At 39.2% G+C, this 17,116-nt stretch overlaps 1 protein-coding gene across 4 annotated transcripts in view; it reads right to left on the bottom strand.

Moving 5' to 3' along the window:
- The window catches only part of LOC114876525 (TLD domain-containing protein 2), a 135,676-nt gene that overhangs the window by 105,223 nt on the left and 13,337 nt on the right, over positions 1-17,116 (bottom strand). For 2 of the 4 annotated variants that reach the window (XM_046288926.1, XM_046288925.1), the window contains exon 2: positions 4,751-5,072. The exons of the other annotated variants lie outside the window; for them this stretch is intronic. In XM_046288926.1, the coding sequence (XP_046144882.1) occupies positions 4,751-4,905 (155 nt within the window). In that variant the 5' untranslated portion in view covers positions 4,906-5,072. The remainder of the gene's footprint in view (positions 1-4,750; positions 5,073-17,116) is intronic. 4 annotated transcript variants of the gene reach the window in all.

The following is a 17,116-nucleotide window of genomic DNA, read 5'->3' on the forward strand; positions in this document are numbered from 1 at the left end:
AGGCACACACACAGGCGCACACGCACACAAACCACAGTATGGTGAATATCGACGTAATTTCGTTCGAAGGTGACGGCCACCATCGTTTCCGTCTGATTCGAACGGACGCGGTAACGACAATGCAATGGATCCGAAATGACGCGTGTCGAGTATCGATTCGAAACAAACACACAGTGTGGATGAACGAGAGACACACGGCTCGACGCGACTCGCCGTTTAGGATGGAATAATTATCCGATGACCTAGTTTCGTCATCCTGGAAGATATCCGTGTGCGCTTTTAACCACTTCCTAGATTGCAACGAAAGTGGGAAACAATGAAGATTTCAGGGTTCGAGTAGTTGACTTTAAACAGAAACTTGCGACTCGATTTCCAACTATCGTCGAACTTGTATGAAAGGTGGCGTGTGATGGAGCCGATACATGGACGGAAGCTTCGGATGTTCCGTACGAAGGAACAGAATAAGAGAATTTCGAAAGTCAGTTTATGACGGTTTCACGACGGTAAAGCTACTTTTGAGTTAACGCCACTTTGACCTCTTCAAAATTTAAAGCTTTTTCGGGAATATTTTTTCAAGAAATTCAAAGTGTTTATGAAAATCCAATTATACTAATTTATTATGCGTATAAACTCAAGGCGTCCGGGGAGACGAAACCCCCTCCACTAAACAATTGCGACAATAGTAGTTTACCTTTCTCGTACAATGGATTTAGAGTTTTAATTTTCGCTAAAATGTCATAAGCTGAGTCTTCCCGACTAGTGGTTACCTGGCCTGCGAGGGTCAACCTGGACGGAAAAATCCCGGCATTGCCGAACTTTCGAAGTCCTCGCGTAGGTACATACATCAGGTATCGCCCCATCTTCTCCTGGACGAAATCGCGCTAAGGGCGCGAGGAAGGGCGGACGCGAATACCAATAAACCCAATCAGCGTGTTCCCCCCAAAACAGGAAAAATCGGAAAGGCGAGAACGACATCGGTTCGGCTCTCGACTGTCAATCATCGATCGACAGCGATTCCGACAAGGTATCAAACCGAAAACGTTCGTCAGAGCCTTGCAAAAATTCGATAAGAAATAAATAACGCGATCAGTTCTTTTAACTTAACTTTAAAAGATTCGCGCCGCAATGAGCCGCGAACTATGTAATATAGTTAAGTTCAAAATTTATAACCTCGAAAAGGAAATCAAAATCCGCGCGGTCAGTGTCAGTAACGGATAACATTCGGTACGTTACAAAACATCGGAGGATATTGATTTATTAGAACTTTGAGAAGTTTAGAAGCAACTTGGGTTCTAGGGTTTCAACTTCTAGAAAAGACGTAGAGAGTTATAGGATACTGGGTGTCTAAAACTAGTGATAAGCTCGGTACTGGGAGTCATGGACACAATCTTAGGATCTTAGGACTTTGGGACCTTAGTGTCTAAAACTTTTAATCTAAGATTTTTAAATTTCAGAATCAGTGAAGCCTAGACCTAGGCCCTCAGGATCCCATTATGGCTCTTTACATATCTACCTAAATACTCCAAAAGTAAAAAAAATCTAGGACTCCAAGCACCCTAAAATCCTGCATCCACAAGATGGTCCGAATAGTGCCCCACTAATCTGAAATCGCCAGAATTCTGGAAGTTCCTTTGTATCGAGTATCACGAATTCCGTGTTACCTATATCAGGGTTATCTGTAATCGATTCCATAGACCCAGAGACATACATATCAATGTCCCTTGGATTAGGGAATCATTTGTATCGAGTTTCAGGAGTATCCTAAGTCAGCTGTATCAGGTTTCTCAAATCCTATCCGAATTGTATACAGTTCAAACAATGTACTAGAAATGTTTAAGGATTGTAACTACCCTTTGCGTACATAGAGGTACACATATTCAGTCACAGTGGTGGATACACATGCCTAGAGGAATTTTACCCAACTGTATATCTGATGAACAGTCAGGGGGCGTATAAATGCATGCATGCAACCGTCTCTGCATACAATGGAAAGGATGCATCTTTTGTTTCCGTACGGCCCAGAAGGCAGCTCTTTCGTATCGGTGTTCGATACATTGCGTGGCCTTGATCATCGTTACACCGCGAATCTAGGACTTATTTTTCAGTCGAAACGGATTCCACGAACAAAGAGGCACCTGTATCTACGATCGATCCTTCTGTTGTGTTCGACAAAGAATATTTTTAGAATTCTCTTTCGAACAAGTTCGAAACCTAAATACCTACATAGCTGAAGATCCTTCGATTCAAGTCCACCCCTTTTCAATTTCCCAATTTGCATGCAGGAAGATGCGCAACATTTTTGAAAACGAATGTCTCTATTTTACGAATAAAACAACGATCTTCTGAATGTGGGTAATTCTACTCTGTCTTGGACAAAAATGTCCCAACCTACGGGAAGTACATTGAGACCGAAAAGAAAGACAGAAACTCGAGCGCTAGATAATTTACGAGACCGAAATTGACCCGAATCACTGGTCAATAATTTACCGTCCAGAGTCAGGGTCACGTGAAGAAACAAGTCGCTCTGCCACCATAGTGGGTCAACAACTGCTATATAGGTGATGGCTGTTTAATAACTTTCTCTTTCAGTTTATGGGAAACGCGATTACGATCATATCAACAATAGCTACTTATACCTGAAATGAACGATAATGCAAAGTGACCAAATTTAGCGATCACACGTGGATTAGCCGAGCTACCTGTGTAGGCTTGTTGAAAATCGATCTACCAGCTGAGTCATACCGCTAATGAGAGAATTAAGACACCTTTTACGGTGCATCTAATCGCTTGCTAATTGGTATAATGATGTACATTATCGCGAACAAATCAAGCTTCCCCAGGAAAAATGGCGACGTCCGGGGTTCTCGTCCCTCTCCCCACGTTCGTCCTTTCCCTAAAACGGTCCTGAGGAAAATGACGCTATAAGGGAGGAGGACCGTGGCGGACCTCCACCAGCGGTCACCAAACTACGGCCCGCGAGCCGAATCCGGCCTTCCAAACATTTTCATCCGACCCCCAACTTTTATTTAGAAATATTTTATATAAAAAATATTAATTTTATAAAATTTTATGATTTGCTTGCGAATACACGACGACGATTCTTCTATTATTATATTGTGATTTGGTATAAGACTTGCAGGTACAGGAACGTCTCTCACGTTGTCCCAATGTTGCCCTACCCATTTTGTCCACCGGTTTCTTCCTACTGTGTTCTATTTTTCGTTTGACCCCCATGTTTTGAAAAATTTCAATCCGACCCGTTTCTAAAATAGTTTGATGGCGCGGAAAATTTGAAATTAGTATACTAAATTTTATGATATTTAATAATTAAAAATCATACTACAGTGGTACCTCAGTATACGTCTGCTTTGGAATACGTCAAATTTTGCTCGATATATGACATAAATTACTTGTGTGAATTTTGCATCATTTTTAAATAATTATCTCAGAGGAAAAATTAATGTAGGTATAATATCAATAGGAGTGTTTCTTTACATGAGAACGGATTAACCATTTTTACATTACTTCTTATGGGAAAGGTTGATTTTGTGTACGTCCTATTCGGTATAAGTCCAAACATCAGGAATGGACCAAGGTACCACTGTATTTTCTTTTCCTTCTAAATTACTTTTATTATTAATGTGATTAAAATGATGATTTTCAGAGTTTCTGTTTCTCGAGAGAATTCTGATTTGATTACGAATGAAATAACTGAACAGCGCTTCCAAATTTACTGAAATATCAATGATTGGATTATTTATGCCAACTGCAAAAACCTAAGCAAAGTGTCATAAATTAAACGAATTAATAGGAAAAACAACGGAATTCAATGTTGGTCACAAAGAAGCCGAGTAACGATCGCATTTATCATCGGACAAAGAGGATTGTTTCGCGATCAGCTGGCCGATTTTTGGCACCGTTGATAATAAATTAAGCATCTCAATGGCTACGGTAATTTAGTGGATCAATTTCTATAGGAGGCTCGGAAAACGCGACTGTTAATGACGTATCGATCAGTCGCGATTTAATTAGAGTATTGATAGAACAAAGCAACCGTGCCCTCTTTAAATTCCAAGCAAAATTAAAATGTGATTTAATCCTTGAACAACGGAGTCCGGGTCGATCGAGACTTAAACTAACAAAACATGTACCAAAAAACAGGATAATTGCAAAAAACTATATTCTCAAATCAAGTTGTTGAAATCATAGTTTAAATTTAAAGCGGTAGCATTTATGCGAACGATACGCGATCTATCGATGCCTGTTGATTCGAAAGTATCTTGAGAAACTGACTGAGCCAGCTATACCAACCACGGCTGCCATCTACTGATTACGCTTCGTACTGACTTGGTAGAAACATCGGCTCGAAGATAACACTTGAATTATTGCTGTCTACTAATTAAATCGAACGATATTGGATTCTATTACATTCCCGCGTTCAAATGCATCTCGATCATTCCCAAGTTAATTCCTCCAATTAAAAAGAATCTTCCCTTTGCCAAAGCATACGTTAAACATCTTTTAAATTACTTCTTTTACCGATGGAACGTTCAATTAAAAATTTTAATTATTTCAAATTAAATTCTCTAGCAGAGAGGAATTTTACAAATAATTCTTTTTTTCAAAAATAATAAATGTTAAATATTTTCACTCCTCAAGAACTCTGACAATAAGTGGACCAAATTCCTCGAGTATAGCGATTATTCGTAACTAGAGATAGACAGGGAGGAACCGGATGTCGGATACTCACTGCCAAGCGAATCCTCCGGTGATGCCTTCCCTCAGTCGATCCTTCAAACTGCGTTGCCTGGAGGGTAGCGACGAGGGAGTGTCCTCTTCCGGTTTGCTCGATGGCGGCCCACTTCCGCCGCCGGTACCACCGCCGCCGCCGGAAAACAACGCCATTCTCCTCTAAAACTTTCCTCTCGATCCACCGACGCACCGTCGATATTCGCGATTTAAACTGGCAACTGGCAAACGTTCACTCGAGATGTCTCTAAGTCGCGTGTCGAGCTGGCATCATTTGAACGCTCGCCGACTCGATGAATCCCCAAGGAAAATCACTCGCGTATCTATCCAGAAATTCGTTCGGAATAAATCTAAAGAAAGTTTGCGTCCTTTCCGGCTTATGGAAATTGTCACGACTCGACTCAGTTTCGTAATTATAGTTTCGATAATTATAGGCTTTGATAACATTTCATGACGAGAAGTTCGCGAGAGTGATGTAACGGTTGAGATAATTTTGCGCGAATGGGAAGGAACTAGTGGAAATCGAGCAGTTGGTCAATGGCTCTCCGTGTTGATTCTTTAAGGATTACTATTTCCATCAGTAGCCCACGTGTCGTTCAACGTGTTAATAATTCGACGCAGTATTGTTGTACGAACAGTTTTCGAGCTTTCCACGATCAAGAGAAATAAACAGAGAACCAGGCCGTTGCAGCTTTTCTATTTTAAAACGCTGATCAAATTCGCAGACGTGGCCGGTGCGCGTCTCAACCATTTCCTCTTATTTGTTTCACACTGGGATCGATAAAGTGGTCCACGTTTCGAACGCGTCATGAATTTATATTTAAAATATCGACAAATAAAAATATTTTCCGTTTCATTTATATAGAATCAATAATACCAAGGAATAAATTGAAAGCTTCAATTGCAAAATGAAATAACTGTACGATGAAAAAAAGAAATTGATTAATTTTTCAGGAAGTCGAAGAATTTTTTAATAAGCTTGTTGATCGAATCGAAAGAAAATAAGAAAGAAAAATCATGCAACGACTCGATATAGACAGGGTCGTGTAATAACAGTTAGCGATAAGTCCAAGACCGATAGAATCAGCCTTAACAAGCACAGTTAAATTTCATTAGGCAGCACAGGCAACGAGCGCGTCGCTCAAGGTTCCAACGTACGACTTTTAATTGTGCAAAAACGAGCACTGTCGCCGGGACCATTGATCACCCGTTTATCATTCGAAATTATTATAAAAACGCAGACTTTTTGCATCTTAACGCTTTCTCATCGTCACAACGAAAACAGACACGTGTGGTCTGTGTCAGAAAGTGTTAACTACATTTTTTCCTGAAATAATCAAAATATCAATAAATTCGACAAACTCGAAAATTAATACCTGTACAAATCACGGGATTTCAATAATATTCAATAAATTCGTGTTACGAAAATCAGTTTAACGAAACTGTTCAGTGAAACGTCATTTTCCAATTTTCCATTTTCGCTAACAGCATCGTATCGTTGAGTAAATTAAACCAAATAAAAAAATATATATATATCTATATCCATCGAATGTAGAATCGTTAATATTCCAATTTATTCGCTCGTCACACTTGCCATTCGAAAAACGTACTATCGCGTTCTTAACGAATCGAGTCGTTAAAATACTAATAAAAAGCGAAGAATTTTTTAATTCACTCTGTAAGCTTGCAAGAACATTGAATCTACTCTAGAGGAGAGGTGAAAATCATGGAAAGCAACGATATCCCGAAGGAGTGCGCGATTCCCGCGTCTCTTGGTTCGCCAAAGGGCGTAGCCAAGATCAAGGTCACTGGCAAGGTCAGGGGCTGGTAGTCCCGATTCTGGTCGAGTGGAGAACACACCAGCCTACGCCTCCATGTCGAAAGCCTCCCGGTATTGATCCCTTTTCACCCAGCAAACTCGACCAATCCCGGCTGGCACCGCGTGGTATAACCAACACGCTCCGACATACAGATTTTCAGAAGGAACGGGACTCGTTAGCCCAATCAGACACGACGAAGAAATACCCTCACGATCGTTAATTAACGTTGCGATTTCGTATCGACTGCGTCTGTCGCACGCGAACGCATTCAGAAATTCCTCGCAAAATCTGCGCGCAAGATTTCGGTTGAGCATTTTTAGAGGAAATTTTTGTTACAAGTTGAAAAAAATCGAATAAGTAAAATTTGAAAAATGATCGACTAGTTGGAGAGCTAAGTAATTGAATACTTGAGTAGTTGTGTAACTAAATAATTGAGTAGTTGAGAAGTTTAGTAATTGAGTAATTGAATAATTGAGACCATAATGTTATTTCAACGACTCTACAAATATAAGAATTTGTGTCAATGCATTTATCTTCGACCATAGACTAAAGAACCGTGTAGAGAGTAACCTATAACCTTGGAAGATTTAACGGTTTAACCTGTCCGTTTCAATCGTTTTATAGAGCCACTAGTGGGTTAATAACGAGAAGATTAAACCGCAAAAGAAGGTAAGTACATAGTGCTCGAAAGCACTCGATAGAATACAACCTTGTGTTTGGGGTCAGAATCTGGCTCAGTTGACCGAGTCTCGAAAGACTCGAGCAGCCACCGGTCCTTTGATCCTTTCACTTCTGAATGCTCACCTTTTCCCCTGGATCTTTTCAGCCGCAATCGTGACCACGAGCATGACCGTTAATTAGAAGGAAATTCATGAAATTCCAGTCAGAGTATTAAGGAGAAAAAAGGATAGCATAAAGGTGGCTCGACGACGTTCAACAGGGAGTTGAGATTTTTATCAATTATACACGGGCAAGGGCTTGTCTCGGTCTCGACCTTCCTCCTTTCCCACTGCACTTGACTTTTATCGAATTTTCGAAATACCAGAAAGAAGAATAGAAAATCTATCACGTCCGACCGATATCTTCTCTTATCGCGAGGTCGAAACAAATGGCAGCGCATCTTTTTTATAAATGCAACGATGCAACTGATAATGCAATTGCATTTTTTATTTCAAGCGAAAGCAGAGCGTCCCATTTGCAAGATAATAAAAAGTCTAATTTTCAATGAGATGTTTCGTTTTATATTGAAATAAAAATTCTCACGCTTCGAATTCCAGATAGAAAGCTTTTCATTACGACTGAAATTCCAAATTAGAACGCAACAGTGACTCAAATCTTTCCATTTGCAAAATAATAATAAAAATTGCAAACTTCCCGAATATTTCACCGCAACCAAAAGTATCACGCTTCGTGGCTGTAGTAGCAGGTTCAAAATTATAACGATTATCGAGGCATCGTGCGTGGATCATGAGCGAGCGGAAAAGTTTTCGAGAGCTTCTCGCCGGATTCTCTCGACACCAGAAGGCGATTTCTCAGCTCATTCGAGTACATCTCGACAATTTGCTTATGGATAACCTCGTGGCGATGTATCGACCTCGTTACAATGCAACAGTGAATCGCGAATCGAACGCGACGACGAACGAACGTCATCGTTTTAACCTCTGAACAAGCCTCGAACGAACGTAAATCGATTGTTAGCCGTTGCCATTTCCTTCGATCGACGTTCTACTAACGTTGCTAGATTCGTGGAATATCGACAAAGTTCGTGCAATAAATTGTGATAATAAAAATTCTTTGAAAATAAATTTGTCAAGTGCACACTTTTGTACTTGCATAAGAGTGCGCTCGTTTAAATGAGAAACACTCTGTAGAATGAGCCAGGTGTGCCCTACTCCGCGAGGTAACCTGCCCTCCCTTTTGCCAAGGACGCGAGGGTTGATTGATGAAGCAAATATTAGCTCGCTGAACTACCACCTCCTTGAACCAACCTTACTACCATCCCTGCTTTCACCTGCCAGTTGCGAAACAACCACACCTTTTCCTCTCCTTCAACATTCGTAGCGGCCACTTGATTAAGCGGCTACGACAAAGCAAGAAAGATGATGAAACGAAAGGAAACGGGACTTGAAAAGAACAGCGGATCTTTACTATTCAACGAGAAGACGAGGAAAAATTGCTTGGGGTTGAAATTGATTTTGTTAATCATGGATGAAGGTTCGTTTGACCATGGCTGACGGGATTCAATTATTTCCTTGGAATTTTTTAAACTTGCCTGGGAATGAAGTTTACTTTACAAGAACTGCCACGGTGGAAAGATGAAATAAAAAACGGGCGAGTTTTAACAAGTTTCGATGCTGGTAATGAAGTAAAATTGTAACCGTACAAATTGGTATAGAAAGGGGATAAGTTTCCGAATGGGCCCACCAAAATTGAGAACTCAGGTTCGGTATATAACCAAAATTGACTACCAGGAATCGACTAAAATTGATTTCAGAGCTGGATGTCTTACGGTTTTTGAGATATCGTGGTAAGAAATTTTTGTACAATTTTGGGACTACGTATGCGCTATTCGATACTGCGCATGCGCTATTCGATACTGCGCATGCGCTATTCAATACTGCGCCTGCGCTATTCGATACTGCGCATACACAGAACCTAACCTTACCACGATATCTCGAAAACGGTAAGACATACAGCTCTGAAACCAACTTTAATCGGTTTCTTGTAGTCAATTTAGGTAACATACCGAACCTGAGTTCAAAATTTTGGTGGGGCCATTCGGAAACACAGCCTAGAAAGGTAATAGTTAACGAGTTGAGAGGAATAAATTAAATACTTGATATTAGTCGAAGAAAGGAACATAAATCGTCTTGGTTCTAATGGTAAACAACTCCATCATGAAACATTCCACTGTATTGATAACAATGAAACTAATTTCAAAATATAATGTTGTCTATATCCTGACCTTGCTTATGAAAACCTTACCGAGAGTGTTGAAGGTTAGAAGGCAGCATCTTTTCAATAGTAAATATACGATAAGAAGAAGAATAATGATGATACAGTAAAAAACATTCGTACGTACTAAGGTTGATAAAAACGAGCTTGAAAATAGAAACACCGAGGGATCATGCTGATTCACCTACTGAGATTAAAATCCTATACCCTACCAGTATTTAGCAGATTTTATAATTAGGAAGGAGATACCATAAGAGCGCTAATTGAAACGGTGAGTTGAATAACAGTAGAAGCTTACAATTTGGGTAGGTAAGTGTTTAGGTAGCTGAGTAATCGAGTCCTTCACCAAAATTCCAATAACAATCCAAATATAAATTTCGATGATACCAGTTCATAGATTTTCACCCAGAAATAGACTGCAAATTGATCGGATTCCCTACTCCGAGCGCATCGTTTGTTATCGTTTAGTTGGCTTCAGCGTGACGGATTCGTTTTCAGAAACGGTGGTCAGTGTTTATCGTTTATACATAACACAAGGACGGCTTACTCCTTTCGATTTGTCACAATGGACAGAGGTCGCGGGGCAACCTTGAAGATTGCGTATCGTAAGAGGATTCGTCGTAATCCAATATCAGCCACGTGCTGTTCAGCTAACTCTTCGATAACGTAGCCAGAATGTGTTTGCGTGGTCAGCGCGAGACACACTGATACGACAATATGTAAACTGCGCATAGAGTGTAGTACAATGTACATTATACACCATGTGCGTTTGTAATTTCTAGCTTTGATTGCATGCCAGCTGTTCTGTATGTAGATGGTTCAATTGCAGAAATTCAAGCATGCTCTACATCGCTATCCTGCCATATCTTTCAGAATTTTAAACGAAATAATAATGATAATAGCAACAATTGTTGCAAGTACAAGTAAAGTAGTAGGTTGTTCCAGAATCGAAAGAAAAGGAAGAATGGTGCATGGTTAGATGGTGTGCGATTGAAAGCCACGGTAAACCTACTTGTCGTTCAACTGGGTCACTATGACCACTCCAAGTCTTTTATGCCTGTATAATCCTCCAGCCATCAAAGGGAAATACCCTCGAACTGCATAAATGCAACGAAAGATCCTCTCGTCGCGTGTGAAGGGACATTAGAAACCGCAAAACTGTTCGTAATTGAAAAATATTGAAAAACATTAGTCGTGCCCGATTGGAAAATCAATAGCCGCTGCTAATGCCTGGTCAGGAACATAAATGCTCTGTTATTAAACGACGAAACAATGCTTGAATAAATAAATTGCTCGAACATGTCCATCAGGATGGCGCATAACAGCCGGATGTTCCGATGCACAGTTTTCCCGCGCAAATAAGAAGAAATGAAAATAACAGGAATGCTTGGAAAATGGACTCTGACGAGGCTTGCTTTTAAACAAAACAGAACGGACGAATTGTAAATCGAACGGACGTGTAAACATTTCAAACAAAAAAAACCTGTCGATACGCGTTTCTTGCCAGGTTTGTACCGTTCGATACTGAATCCTTCTTTCATACACTATTTATCTCTTTTTTATTCCCTGTTGTTGTTTTTCAGCAAAATGAATAAACATGCGTTTCTTTTTTTTTTAATTTCTATTGAAAGTTTTCAGTGGCTCTTGAATTATTTACTATCTCAGCTTAATTTACACTCAGATTTAATATTTAATTAATAATATTTAATTTTAATATTTAATATAAATAAAAATTGAATTAAATTTGGCAACATAGCAAATGGAAAGTTTAAATTGAAAAATGAAATAATAAAACTGATAAAAGCTACCTTTGGGAGGAAAAATAATTCCCTACAAAGTTCAGCAGTGACATTCTGCAAGAAAAGTAGCTTCCTACGTGGTGGTTGCATTGTAGAGAAGATTTCTCCGATTCGAAACGTTATTACGGCTCGATATCTCGGTTCTCTCTGGTCGAAACAGATATCGATACAAACGGATACATCCTACACGTCCTGCGCAGAAACGTTTTCATCGTTATTTGCAAGTCGTCCTGCAATACGGCTGCACGTCGTATTGATCGATGAGAGAGATAATAATAGCGGGCCGTGGCACGACGAGGCCACGATTTGATAAGGAAATTCATTAACGCGTCCCACTTTGCCGCCAAATCGGACTCCTCTTTTCTTTTCTTTCTTTCCCGCCCTTTTTTTTATCTTCGCGCGCGTGTCGTGTCACCGGCGAAATTACACGTCGCCGGCTATCGAATCATTTTCAGAGCTAGCCTCCGCTCTTTTGTTCCGATCTTTAAAAATTTTTAAACTGACTTATTTAAAAAAAAATATTCTCCTTTCCCGTTACTTTAATTATCCAGCTGCGTTAAATTCACGCTACCGCCCTGTGGTAATTAAAAAACGTTTTAAGCAGCTTCTGTTTTATGCAAAGTAACGCGGTAAGAGAAACAATACACGAAGAGCGTATAAGTAAAGATAATTGTCTGCCGGTTGTTGATGACAATGGATCATCCGCGCGTGTTCATCTTTCAATACTTTGTTATTCTTGCGGCAGTGGAAGGGCAATTCGATGATCGTCAGCCGCCTAAGCTGATATCCGTGCAAATAAACCCGTCAGCCTGGTGAAGTTAGTCTCGAGGATTATCCTTCGAAGAGTCAATTAAGATTAAACGAAGAGAACGATCGAATAATTGCGCGACTGTCGCCTGTCGACATTCCCTGCCTGATAACAACTTCGATTCTAATCGAATTTTACTCACGCTTTCATTGATAACACTGTCAAACAGTGAATTTATAATCCGATTCCCACTAGGTGATTCTTATAGTGTTTCGTACGCTGATTACGAATCTGCAAACCGTTTTGCTCCAATACGTACAGTTTTTGAGAAAGGAAATAGCTATCCAATACGTTAGCCGACATGGAATCCATAGAATAGGTCGTCAAGATGATCTGTACCAAGTTTTATCCAAATCGATTAATGGGAACATGGTCAAAATGACGGCCAAAGTTGACCCTTTTAACATGGGGCTCTATGGGGAGTGGTCGAAATCGTGCTTTCGGCATCCTAGTTTCCGGATATGTTAAACTAGACGATAATACGTTGTAAATGAGCCCATGAGCATCAAAATCGTCAAACGGGAAAATCGTCAGAAATCGACTTTAAAGATTTTCTTCATTTTTTCACAACGGGTTTTGACCAAGTTCTCGTTTGACGATTTTGATGCTCATGGGCTCATTTGAAAGGTATTATCGTCTAGTTTAACATATCCGAAAACTAGGATGCCCAAAGCATGATTTCGACCACTCCCCATAGAGCCCCATGTTAAAAGGGTCAACTTTGGCCGCCATTAATCGATCTGGATAAAACTTAGTACAAATCATCTTGGCGATCTATTCTATGGATTCCATGGGATAAAAATTTGCCAGGACCATGGGGGTCGGCTAACGTATTGGATAGCTATTTCCTTTGATTTCGAAAAAGAAACATATTTTTCAGATCTGAACAAATTTTCTGACGTAATTATAAAAGATATTGAAATTCTATTTCCGCTAAAAGATTCTGTAGACTTTCCTGAATACAACGATACCTATCTTTAATACATTATAAATGTTTAAGTATGTTTAAACGATCATTGAACGTGGGGGGACCCCGATTTGGCAGCAATTTTTTAGGATATTTTTCAGTTTATCTGAAAAAGTAGAGGTTTAGCGTAAATTATACCGATCTCCAATCGGATTTTTTTCAAAATCAAATTTCTCAAAAACTGTTAAACAGCGTATAGGAGCAAAACGGTTTCCAGATTCGTAATCAGGATACAAAACACTATAAGAATCATCTAGTAGGGATCAGAACACAAAGAAAAAGTAAAAATTTGTTGGAGAGTGTTATAGCCTGAAGTTTCTTTTCATTCTTTTATTTTTCTCCGAGTTTCATATCGTCTCCTCTTCGCCCGGGGTTTGCATTAACGTAATTGGAATAAATTTCTCGCACACGGTGTTTACGTACGGCTCGACCACCACATACATGGTGTTTCGCGTTAATGGAATATTAGAGGGATGATAAACCGGCTAAAAGTACCCAAGGGTGGTACTTCCTACTACCCGCCACCACCAACATCTGGATTAATGAATTTGGGATATTACGCGCCTCGAAACATCGACAAGTTTCCTTCAAACTGTTATATCTTTTGTTATTGCTGTTCTTGTTGTTGTTATTGTTGTTGCAGTAATTTCATTAACAGCGTGCCGTATCACGTAACAGAAAATGGTAGTAAGGAAAATAAACGGAGGGTTGTTTGTGAAAGACAAAAAGAAAATAAAATTTTTTAATTTAAAAATTTTAAGAATTCCTCTTTTCCTCAGGCCCTAAATAAAAAGGAATTTCATAAAATCGTGCTGCAATTCAATTATGAAATGTTCAAGATAAAAGGAAAATATGAAACGCGTCGAGAAATAATGAAATCATAATGAAATGGTATTTCCAAAGCAAATCGGCCCGCTTCGTTGCCGGGCATAAATTTCATTTCAATTTTCGAAAGTCACCGGAAAATCGTTTGTCAAATTACGCCGACAATCAGCGATGCATTTATCCGAACGCAACGATTAATATATTCAAACGCACCATGTTCGAACGATTGATCGATTTCAGTGTCGACGAGCATTCGAGAATTTACATCAAACCGATTGCCATTTCGAAACGTTTTTTTGTTCTTCTTTTTTCTACGATAACGTGAAACACGTTGCTGGTCATTGGTGTTCCCGTTTGCTTTCATTTGTCACCTGCACTGCACTCCTGTGGCTGCTTCTATCTTTCACAATTTGCATTTGTATCGAACACTGTTCGGCAATTCCTTTTTTCTTTCATTTTTTATTTTTTTATCAATATCGATATCGTTGACTGCTTTGTAACGCTAGGTTTCGGCAGTGAAATGAACATTGAAAAGAATTTTAAGAAGTGACCTATATCTACAGATGAATATGTGAAACTACCCTTAATTAATTTTCTTCGAAATGAAGAATTTCAAAATTAGAATCACAAATACCAATCGTCAAATTTAACAGATGTAAATTAATAGTAGAGGGCGGCTTGCAAAGAAGATTCGAAGAATAAAAAGAACATGAACGAGGAGAGAAAATGAACGAGCCTCGAGTGGAATGTCCGAGCAGCACCGTTTTAATTCGACGTTAATGCAAAGTGCTCGGTCGCGGTCTGCCGAGGATGAAGGTTATTATCCCTAGCTGGCAGGATTCCAACAACCAGTAGAGTATTCGAGAGAAGAGAAAGCTTTCTCCGACGCACTTAAACTACCCCCAACCATCACGGCCCTATTGAATTGAAAAGCGATAGAAACCTCTTCCTCTGTGATCGTGATCGTCGACCAACTCTCGTCTCGAACGCGTGTTATTCGAGATCTCGATCACCCTCGTCGCTTTATCTTCTCGCGAGCGAGCACCCATCTCGCGTTCCACCATCCTTCCGGATCCTTTCCACGCCTCTACTCCTATTCGATCATCCGCAATGGGACACGACCAAGAATACCAAAACGCGAAAAGAAGAATTCAGAGATTCTTTCGACAACTCGGATGTGAAAACGAGACAGGGAATAGATATCGAAGATGATGAAACGCCTGTTCCGTTATTTGGGTCAAAATAAATGCGAAGAAAAATTGAAGGAATTAAATTGTCTTATTTATTTTCTATCACTTCGAGAAATAGTTGAGAACTAAGCCACTTGAGTCGGTTGCATTACACTAGTAATTGGACTTCAATAGAAGCACTGTATCCTAGGAATCCCTAGCAGTCAAATTGCTAGTGACTATTATTATGTCTACGGTTGCTTAGAGAAGCTTTCACTAATATTATTTGTAATGAAAAGTGAAAAAGTAAATCACTTGAGTCGGTTGCATTACATTAGTACCTAATTGGACTTCAATAGGGACATTGTATCCTAGGGATCCCTAGCAGTCAAATTGCTAGTGACTATTAATATTCCTGCGGTTGCTTAGAGAAGCTTTCACTAATATTATTTGTAATGAAAAATAGAAAAGTAAACCACTTGAGTCGGTTGCATTACATTAGTAATTTGACTTCAATAGGAGCACTGTATCCTAGGGATCCCTAGCAGTCAAATTGCTAGTGACTATTAATATTCCTGCGGTTGCTTAGAGAAGCTTTCACTAATATTATTTGTAATGAAAAATAGAAAAGTAAACCACTTGAGTCGGTTGCATTACATTAGTAATTTGACTTCAATAGGAGCACTGTATCCTAGGGATCCCTAGCAGTCAAATTGCTAGTGACTATTATTATGTCTACGGTTGCTTAGAGAAGCTTTCACTAATATTATTTGTAATGAAAAGTGAAAAAGTAAATCACTTGAGTCGGTTGCATTACATTAGTACCTAATTGGACTTCAATAGGGACATTGTATCCTAGGGATCCCTAGCAGTCAAATTGCTAGTGACTATTATTATTCCCGCGGTTACTTAGAGAAGATTTCACTAATATTATCTGTAATGAAAAATAGAAAAGTAAACCACTTGAGTCGGTTGCATTACATTAGTAATTGGACTTCAATAGGAGCACTGTATCCTAGGGATCCCTAGCAGTCAAATTGCTAGTGACTATTAATATTCCTGCGGTTACTTAGAGAAGCTATCACTAATATTATTTGTAATGAAAAGTGGAAAAGTAAACCACTTGAGTTGGTTGCATTACATTAGTAATTGGACTTCAATTGGGACACTGTATCCTAGGGATCCCTAGCAGTCAAATTGCTAGTGTCTATTATTATGTCTACGGTTGCTTAGAGAAGCTTTCAGTAATATTATTTGTAATGAAAAGTGGAAAAGTAGATTACTCAAATCAATTGTATTGCATTGGGAAATCTGTCCTAGAAATTGCTAGCAATGAAAAATTACTTAGAAATTATCTTCTCATCACTCCGCATCTTCTAAAAATGGAAATATAAAGCTACTCAAACTTCCTATATGTATTAATTATTGCGTGGCAATACTTCAACATAAACAAAGATGTTTGAATCGCATTTGAAAGGGAATTGCCTCTGAATGGTCCCCTCGATCCTCAATCGACAGGTTTTCCAAAGAAAGGTAGACCATGCAAACGAAAGGGAAATGATAATTTTCCGTAATGGCATTCGAATCCAATATTATCATCACGAGCAAGAAAGGATTATAGATTTTCCATAATAGTGTTCGGTAACGCGGATCTGGTTGTGGAAAGAGAAAAGGATCTCGGCCTCTCTGTTGTAACGACGTTTCAATTCGATTCGAGTTCCGATTCGAAAAACTGAAGCACAGTAATTTTCCAGCAATTTCCTCTGAAATTATACCCTCCTGCGATACACCGTACCGATACGTTGTAAGAACGAAAAACGTGTACAAATATGATAAATGGGATTTTGCAAGTTTTTCCATATTTTATATTAAAGTGTTCTCTGCCACATGAACTACCTATGACCCATGGGATCTGTTAAAATTTAATTTTAAACTCGTTTTAAAATCAACGACTTCAAACTGAAACTATACAATGAACTGTTTTCAAGAAAAAGCGAATCGAGAGAGATATAATTAAAACGTTA

The sequence above is a fragment of the Osmia bicornis genome, chromosome 15 (genome assembly GCF_907164935.1).
Source record: "Osmia bicornis bicornis chromosome 15, iOsmBic2.1, whole genome shotgun sequence".
NCBI lineage: Eukaryota > Metazoa > Arthropoda > Insecta > Hymenoptera > Megachilidae > Osmia > Osmia bicornis.